The sequence below is a fragment of the Melopsittacus undulatus genome, chromosome 4 (assembly GCF_012275295.1).
Source record: "Melopsittacus undulatus isolate bMelUnd1 chromosome 4, bMelUnd1.mat.Z, whole genome shotgun sequence".
Lineage (NCBI taxonomy): Eukaryota > Metazoa > Chordata > Aves > Psittaciformes > Psittaculidae > Melopsittacus > Melopsittacus undulatus.
In genome coordinates, this window is record NC_047530.1 from 89,360,050 (window position 1) to 89,368,973 (window position 8,924).

Here is an 8,924-nt window from a genome sequence, read left to right on the forward strand (position 1 = left end):
TTTTTTTGACAAATGCCTTTATTTGCTACTGGATAGAGGTCTATTGCACAGCAGCCTGGAGGCTGTGGGGCTCACAACCCTGCCCCTGCTCAGTGCTGGACACGGCGGATAGATTGGATCTGGTTGGTGTGAGCCTGGCTGCTGTATTCGTTGTACTTCTTGAACTCGCCGTTCTGTCTGTCCCTCTCCAGCACGTACTGGTAGCCCCTGTATCCCGGGTACTGGTATGCCACCCACCTGTGGGCAGACCCCTGCCTCAGAGCCCTGGGCCAAATCCTCCCATCCCAACCCATCCCACCCCTATCCTTGCTCTGGGTGTGGAGGGACAGAAAACATCCCATAGCTAGGATTTCCAATGGAAGGGGAGCAGGCAGGCACCCCTCCTTTTTGGGTTCCCCCTTCTCCATCCCTGAGGCTATGCAGGAAGGAGGTGCTTGTTTAACCCCTGCTCTTGCCCTTCCACCAGTGAGACTCACGCTCCAGCATTCACTTTGATGGATGCCACCTCCTTGTTGCCCCAGCCCATGGCCTGCAGTGAGGGGTAGTCATCGCTCAGCTCAAACTTGTGCCCCTGGAAGTTCTCAGCCTCGTAGAGGATGACTTTGCTGTCATTGTGGTTCTGCAGAGGGAGAGAGCTGAGGGTCAGCAGGGATGGGATGGCTCGTGCAGGGACAGAGGATGTGGCATCATGTGGGTATACACCAAAGCACCGTGTGAAGTCTGGTACCATGACCAGCTTCGGTGCAAAGCATGGGGATGTCCTTCAGCTTGGCACCCGCTCACCAGGACACCCTAAGGCTGCCCTGAGGATACTGCTCCCATGTCCCTGTGATCCCAATGCACAACTGACAGCGAGGGTGACAGCGGCCACATCCTCTGCACCCACCTGGGCTCCTGCCCTCAGTATCCTCATGCTCTCCGAGGCTGCAGGAGGATTGCAGGGCAAGACAGGCTGCTGAGAGTAACCCCCCAGCTCTGTGGGGCTGTGCTGGGTGCTGGGCATCGAGGGGTTAATTGCTGGGACACTGAGATGCGGCACTGTCCCCCGTGCCCAGCCCCCTCACGCATCTATCTGCACCGAGGAGCAGTCCTGCCAGTAAGGAGTGATCTTATCGCATCCCCTTTATTAAAGCCCAAGCATATCTGCCTGGTGATTATTAAAAGTTGGGGGGGGACCCCCCGCTCAGAGGCGCAGACGTGCCGCTATTGCGAGCACCAGCATCTCTGCAGATGGTGTGATAGAGGCTGCAGCTGCCTGGGCACGGCTCGGCTCAGCTTGGCTTGGGTACCCCAGTGGGAGGGGGACAGAGCCCGCACCCCAAAGCAGCAGCATCCCTGCGGTCCTGCCAGATCCTCTCTGCTTACCCCATCCCTGGGTATCTGAGTGGCAGGACAAGACATGGGGACTCCAGCCTGGGAGGTGGCTCTTCACTGCACGAAGGAGATGGGGGGCATTTCACGCTAAACTTTAGCCCTAAAGAGTATCCCAGGATCCTTGCAGGGAGTCAGGAGACAGTGAGTGCAGACACCCCTTCACCCCATGGCACCTCTGTGTACTCCTCACCCCTCCATCCTGTATCCCACCTAACCCATACTCCTGTCTGTCCTTCATCTCCCTCCCTGCTGGGCTGCCGGGGGTAGGCTGTGTTTGCCGCAGCGCACTGCGGTGATGTCCCCACAACTCACTGCGCACTTGACGGGCCGGAAGGAGAGGAGGTGCTCTGTCCGGTAGCCGCTGTTCCCGCTCCAGGCCTCCCACCGGGGATAGTCCCCCTTCTCCAGGATAAACTGCTGCCCCTGGTACTCAGGGTACTCGAAACCCACCCAGCTGGAGGGGAGAGGAGGAAATCCCTCAGAGATGTGCGTCGCAGCACCTGGTTCAGCCCAGGGTTAGCTTCTCCCTCCTGTGCAGGGGATGGGGATGTCCTGGCAGGGTGTGATTTGGGGTCCTTGCTAGCGGAAAACGTTCCAGACTTTTGAGAGTGGCACCCATATAACCAGTGCCACACCACTGTCTCTGACCTGTGCCTCGGCTCGGCAGGGTCTCCCTGCTTTGCAGATGGGGAAGCTGAGGCACCATACGAGGAACATAAGGAGGGAGATTGCAGGATGAGTCTGTGGGAGATGAGTAAGCCAGGTATCCTTGCTCCCTGGCAGCTCCTGACAATCCACTGGGAGCAGGGGCTTTGCCGAAGCAGGGTGCACCAAGGGGCTACAGGGCTGGAGGGGCACTTACGGGCCAGACTCCACCTTGATGGAGCGGATCTTGCGGAAGCCACGCTCCATGATGCTGGGGCACTCCATGAGGAACTCACAGCGCTTGCCCTGGAAGCTCTCCTCCTCCCACACTGTGATCTTGTACTGCCCCAAGGTGTCCATGGCTTCACTGCTGGTCATGCAGGTCTCAGCTGCTGACAAAGCCCCTCACATCACTCCAGGCAGGTGCCCCCATCAACCACCCCACTGCCTACCACTGAGCTTGGGATGCTGGCAGTGCTGCCCACACATGCTCTGTGCCACCAGCCCCTCATGCCCCCAGGCTGGCACAGGGCATGTTTCCCGTTCCCCATTCCTTGGTGCTGTCCAGTGAAGTGACCCCAAGATGCAGGGTGCACTTGCGACGCCCCATATCTCCATGTGATGAACCTAGGGCTGCCTCAGTTTCTCCACTCCCAAGCTTCTTGCAATGACTCCTGGGGGTGAGCCAGGTTCGGTGGCACTGTACCCAGTGCAGGGGGTGGCAGTGACCACAGCTCAGACGTGGGTGTGGGGTGCAGCCCTGGGGTGGGGCAGCCCAGCTCTTGTAAAGGTGAGTGCCGGCATCCCTCCTGCCTGCGCAGGGTCCCCTGCTCTGCCCCGCAGCACCCTGTGGCTTGCCCTTCCCCAGGTGTGCGCTAGGTGGGGGGCTGGTGTGGGGGTGAATGGAGGGTGGCAGAGCCTGTGCAGTGGGGGGCTCGGGGGCTCACAGCCTGGTACTTACTTGGTCGGCGGGGCTGGGCACAGAGGCGAAGGTGGCGGTGCCGGCGCTGGCTTTTCCCCTCACCCTTTATAGGCGGGCGCCGAAGTGCCGATGGTGCAGGCGGGCAGGGCGCTGTGTCAGCAGGCAGGGGAAGGGGGCGGCGGGGTGCGCACCCACCCCGGGCTCTGGCTGTCCATTCCACTTAGGCAGTGTGGCGAGAGCGGCCCCCCGCCTCCCGCAGGGTGACAATGAAAGTGCTGGGCTGTGTTTGTGCAGAGCTCAGGGCACAATGGGCAAAGGGCCTGATGCAATGCTTTCCTTTCTGCCCCCGGACAATGTCCCTGTTTGGCCTGGGATTAGAGACCCAACCTTTCCCAGGCACCAGCAGACCTTGGCAAGGTTGAGGCTGATGGGAAGGGGGTGCCAGGGTGATGGAGGGATTTGCCACCAGGGAGCTGAGGGGCACTGATGACCTCACACTGAGTGTGGGGCTGCTTGGGGCTGTATTTTTCCCTCTGCCACCACAGATTCCTCCTCCAGCCAGGCTCTGCCCTGCATGCCCTGTGCTCACAGAGCAGGGCAGGGACGCAGCCTGCACAGGCAGGGCTCTGTGTGGTGTGAGGTTAGGATGAGTGAGAGGGGTGATGGAGGAGGTGTTGGCACAGCCACAGCTTGGTCTGTCCATGCTCTGGGAGATGTAACACCCTGCAGAGGTTCTGGACAGGGCCCTGGTGGACTCTGGTTACATGCTACTCACTTGCAATGCCCTGGGCATGGCTTCTGGCCTGGCAAAGGGGTGCCTGTGCTCCCCACATGCCTCCTGCTGAGGCAAGGGACACTATGAACAACAGGAGGAAACCAACACTGGGGCAGAGCCGAGTCCTTCACCTGTGCAACAGGAGCCCTGCTTGGGACTGTGCCTTGCCATGCAGACATCCCCAGCGCCTCCCACAATGACTTGGGCTGGATAAGGCCAACACAGGCTGGAAAGGAATGGAAGAAGGATGCCCTGCTGCACTGTGAAATCCTGGGTCTCTTGGCAGAGGCATTTCTTTTGCAGCATCCCTGCACAGCCTGTGGTGGGGCTGGGCACTCCCCACCTTCAGCTGGGAAGGAGGGGCAAGGGCTGGCCCAGAGCACCCCAAACCTTCCCAGAGAAAACCCAGCCCCCCTGGGGGTCCTACGCACGGGGTCAGCATCCCAAGGAAGCCCAGCAGCGCTGGCGGTGGATGGCGCAGCACCGGCAGCTGGAGGTGGTGGGAGGATTCCTGGCATCTCTGCCCCGTCCTCATCAGGAACTGGGGCCTGCGGAGTGACACCAGGGCGGGGCTGGGGGCAGCTCCTCTCCGTGTTCCCCCCGCTGCTCTGCAAGGCGCCTGGCAGCGTTTCTCTCCCCGCTCCGAGGCTGGTGCGAGCTGCGCCGATGCCTGCAGGTCCCAGCAGAGGGTGCAGCCTGGCAGCGGTTGAAGCTGGCTCCTGCCAAGGGACTCCGCCGGCTCTCGGCCGGGGACAGCGCTGGGGAGGCGACCCTCAGCTTGCGACGCCCTGGGTGCGCGTAGGAGGGTGAGGGGAGGCCGTCTTGGAGCTGTGTGGGGAGCAGAGGATGGAGGAAGGGATGAGGATGATCCCAGGGGAGAGAAGGTGATGCTTGGAGGTTAGCAGACCCCCAGGGATGCAGCCCAGTGGCCTGGGATATCCCTCAGAGTGCTGTGGAACAGGTTTGGGCAGCGCTTAGGGATACCAGCACCTTGGGTGAAATGCAGAATTAGCACACCGCAGGGTCCCCCCGCACCTGAGCTGTGTGAGGCACTGCTTAGTTTGGGGTGCTGTGGGATGTGAAAGCAGGCTGAGGTTATGGGGTGCAGTGGACTCTGTGGTGTGTTACAGAGCCCAGGGCTGAGAAACTGTAGGATATGCAGAATGTTGTGGGCTGTTGTGGGGTGTGTAAGGTACTGTGTAAAGTGCTACAGGATTTATGGGGCACTGATGGTGTATCAGGAGGGGCACACAAGCAGCTAAGTCACCCACTTCCAACCCTTTGGATAAAAACATGGATGCAGGCTGTGCCACTTCCTCTCTTCTCAGCTCGTCCCGCACACTGGGATGTGCCTCAACCCCTGCTTAGCACATTTGGGTCAGCCACGTGGGAGCCACAGCCATGTCCACAGACAGTGGATCGGGGGCCTCCCCACTGCACCCCAGCATGCTGATGAAGCCTGGCCTCCCTGGCATCATCTCCCAGCACCTCCACACAGTCCCTGCCACCAGCCAGCACCCCGGTGGCAGGGTCACCTGCCAGCCCCCAGCCACATCTGCCCAGCTGGCAACAGGCGCAGGGGCAGGCAGTGACTCTGTTCAAGGGCAGCTGCTGATACTGGCTCTGGAAGCTGGTTAGCACTGCCCAGGGCCTTCTGCATAGGCTAATTTAATAAGGACCCCACGTCACTCCCAGCTCAGCCTGTTCCCTGTGCTAGCAAAACAGATCCAATTTCTCTGTACCACCAGGCACAGCGTAGGTGGCTGGCAGCCCTGGGGCACGGTGGGGGAACCAGATTGCCCAAGTGCCCCATGATAAGCCCAGACCATGCTGCCTGTGGTCCCCAGACACGTGGATATTCCCTGTGCCTTGTGCAGGTGCTGCTCCAGGCATGGTGCATGGCCTGGGGAGCCCCAAGGGAGGTAACGCAGATGCTGGTGGGCATAGTGATGCTAATGACACACCTGGGACGCATCTGGGGCTGCTCATGGCAGCATATTTTCTTTCCCACTGCTATTTTGAGTACCTGGGCTAGCTGTCCAGGACAGCACAGCTGTTCACAGTCCTTCATCTAGCCAATGCCATGGGCTGAGTCCTGGGTACCCCTCCCATGCCCAGGTAGCCCCTTTCTCCTTGCCCCCAACCACTCTGTGGGCTGTATTGTTACCCCATGGGGATGGAGGTGCAGGGGCTGGGCCAAGCAGGAGCAGATGGAGCTGGTGCCAGCCCCTGTTTGTCTTTCTCTCAGTTGCTTGGTGCTCTATTTGTTCTGGGGATGGCTTCCTGCTGCTAGGGCCTAAACAGGTGGCTTATATTTGCAGGGTCTGGCTGATAAGATCAGGGGCAGTGTGTTGTTCCCCCCACCCCACCGCTCCTTTTTCCTTCCCTTTTTTCCCCAGCCCCATTTTCCTGGGTAAATTGTCCTTGGTAAGGACACAAATACCCCCCTTCTCTCTCAAAGCATCTCCCATTTAGGGTTGCTCTGAATATGGCCACACCAGGTTTAGTAAACCCCAGCCAAAACCCCCTCTGCCACCTGCTGGGTCCCCAGTTCCCAGAGCTGAGGGACTCATTGGGGTCCCCACTGTCACTTCTCCCCTCCTGGGCCCTTGCTGACCACATCGGACACATGCATGCAGGCACGTACCTGCCCTTGCAGAGGCGCTGCCTTGCCAGGGAAGCCCCAGCACACGCCAGCCACCCGCACACGTGTCCCCTGTGCACCGCAGCCGGAACTGCCAGGACGTGTTGCCTGGCAGATGTTGCCGGGATTAGCTCCCACACAGGCACACATGCACATTGCTGCCAGCTGTTCCGTGCCCGCACAGGGCCCAGGCACTTGGGATCCCCCAGGACAGAGCTTGGCAGGTACCTGTCTTAGCTCCTGCTGCACCCTGGGCAGGATGAGTCCGCAGGATGGGCAGGCAGAGGGAGAGGAACCCCAATGGGAAGTGGGAAGCCAGATACTGACTGGTCACCAATAGCCAATGGGCAGGGATGTGGTTAAAGGCCCAGCCATTTGCAGCACAAGGGATACCCGCGTGTTCATGCTCACAGCTGGGTCTTACAAACAGCTTCCCAAATGGTCTTCCACACAGCACCCCTCATCCCAGCCTCCGCTCTGCCCATGTACCCATGGGCCCAGCCAGCCACCAGTACCTTGGTGGGAGCAGCCCTCCAGACCTGTCCACCTGGTACCCACACCGGCACCCTGGGCACCCCCAGGCATGCTGCTCACCCCTTCCCTGCAGGACCACAGCACTCACCCTGCCCCACGGCACCCACAGCTCCTGAGGTGCACCCACAAAGACCCACCGAGACAAGGGTGCTCCCAGGAACACGTACTCACCCCCTGCCACCCATTGGGGACCTGCCTGGCCCTGGCCATGGGCTGCCCCCGCATGGGAGTGTGCTCAGTGCCCCGGCTCTGCCAGCCTTGCTCAGCTTCCAAGAGCTGCCAGGGGAGCGGGGGCCTCACCTGCCTGCTCCCCACTTGTTCCCATGGGGATTAATCCCACTTGAAGGTCAGGAAGGCTCCACCAGCTGCTCACCTCCTGCCTGTGGATTACAGCCCCGGTGTGAGCAGGTGGCAACTGCTGCATCCCCATCCTGGCCTGGCCCTGGTGTTCGGCTGACAATGGGACAAAACTCAGCTGGGCTGCTCCAAAAGGGTCCCAGGGGTGGCAGGTCCCTTCAGCCTCAGGTGTCCCCCAACATCTGTCATATCCTACCCAGGGGCTGGGGCAGAGGAGCTGGTATCTGGTCCTCAGGTCCAGATCCTGACCTGAAACAGAGCCTGCTGGTCCCAGCTGCTGCAACCTCCTCCCTAATGCCACAGATGTTACAGTTACAGTGTAACAGTCCCATAGTTACAGTGTCCTGGAGAAACATTCTGGTCCCTTCAAAGTGCCCAATGCAGGCCAGTCCCAGGGGAGCACTGATAGAGACAGGGGCATGTCCAATCCCACACCCAGCCCATCCTGGATACACCCCATCGTATTTGGAGAAGCAGAGCTTCCCAAGTCCCTGCTTTACCCCAGTCACCTATAGTATTGCAATGGGGGTTGAGGGGGTGGTCCTTTGACCTCCCTTCACCATCTCCCTCAACCCCACAGTCAGGGGATGACAGCTCAGCCAGCACCTGGCCAAGGTCCCATCTGCCCTGGTGCTCCTCTGCTCCCTGTTGGCACCCTCTGCAGTGCCAGCCCCCTGAGCCACGGCGAGGCTCATCCAGGAGGCAGAGGTAAAGCCTGGCTCTGAGGAAGCTGCGCAGGTGGGGGCTGAGCCAGGTGCTGTGGCAGGAACAGAACATCCTGCCTGAAGGCTCCCAAAGCTGGCAACAGCTGGGGCAGGAGTGGCCGTCCTAGCACCCTGCTCCACACACATCCACCCTGAGCAGGCTGCCCATGCACTGGGGACACCAGCTGGCCTGAGAGAGGAGACCCCCACCACTCACCCCTTCCCCAGAGCCACCATTGGAGGATAGAATGGATGCACTCTGAGATGTAGGACTTGTGCAAGCTCTGCAGTTTTTCCCCCAGCACCTTGAGTGCTCCAGGAGGACCCCCCCTTATGCCCTTTTCTCGTGGAGGTTCAGAGCCCTTTACAAGGGAAATGATAAAACTGTTTCTTCATCCCTCTGGAATGTCACCACTTCACCTGTGGGTGTAGGAGGAGGATGCCAGGTTGTACCCTGCCTTGCTTGGTGCTCCACACAACCAGGAATGGGCTAGGGGTGGGCAGAGCTGCCTCTTGTTTCACTATGTCAGGATGCAGCTCCATGCCTGGTACCACCTCTCCCGTCCACCCTGCCTTTCAGATAGCAATTAGCTTGTCCCGCTTGCAGCTAGGTGGAAGGCTGCCTCTCTCCATGGTCTTGAGTTAGGGAGGAACGTGTGGGTCAGACCGATCACCTTGGGACTGTATCTGAAGCTACAGCCTGGCAGAGCCAGTGCAGGACCCCCACACAGAGCCAGGACAGTCCCTTATGTTCCCTGCTGCAGTCCTGGCTTTGGCCAAGAACAGGCTGGGGGGCTGGAGACAGCCAGCGGGTGTTCAGCAGCACCCTGATCTCTGACATTAGCCCAGCCCCAGGGATACAAGCAGGCTGGTTCCTTGTGCAAGCTGGCTGGGTACCTGCAGCAGCACTGGGACAGAGTGACCTTCAGTGGCAGGGAGCCTGGGCATCTCCTCCAGGCACAACAGAGC

General features: G+C 60.2%; 1 protein-coding gene across 1 annotated transcript; it reads right to left on the reverse strand.

Annotated features, from left to right (window-relative positions):
* On the reverse strand, nt 1-2,402 carry CRYBA2 (crystallin beta A2). The gene is made up of 4 exons (XM_005153847.1): nt 2,237-2,402; nt 1,687-1,828; nt 477-619; nt 1-237 (listed from the first exon to the last, which is right to left on the reverse strand). The coding sequence occupies exons 1-4, from the start codon at nt 2,395-2,397 to the stop codon at nt 90-92; spliced, it is 594 nt and encodes a 197-aa protein (XP_005153904.1). The 5' UTR covers nt 2,398-2,402; the 3' UTR covers nt 1-89.
* Nucleotides 2,403-8,924: the final 6,522 nt, after the last annotated feature.

What these genes read in the sequence shown, in the direction of transcription:
- CRYBA2 (XM_005153847.1), bottom strand. Translation starts at nt 2,397, where the DNA reads ATGACCAGCAGTGAAGCCATGGACACCTTGGGGCAGTACAAGATCACA. An exon ending in ATCAAGGTGGAGTCTGGCCC is followed by an intron (nt 1,829 to 2,236) that starts GTAAGTGCCCCT and finishes TCTCCCCTCCAG; the next exon opens with CTGGGTGGGTTTCGAGTACC. An exon ending in ATCAAAGTGAATGCTGGAGC is followed by an intron (nt 238 to 476) that starts GTGAGTCTCACT and finishes GTCTGCCCACAG; the next exon opens with GTGGGTGGCATACCAGTACC.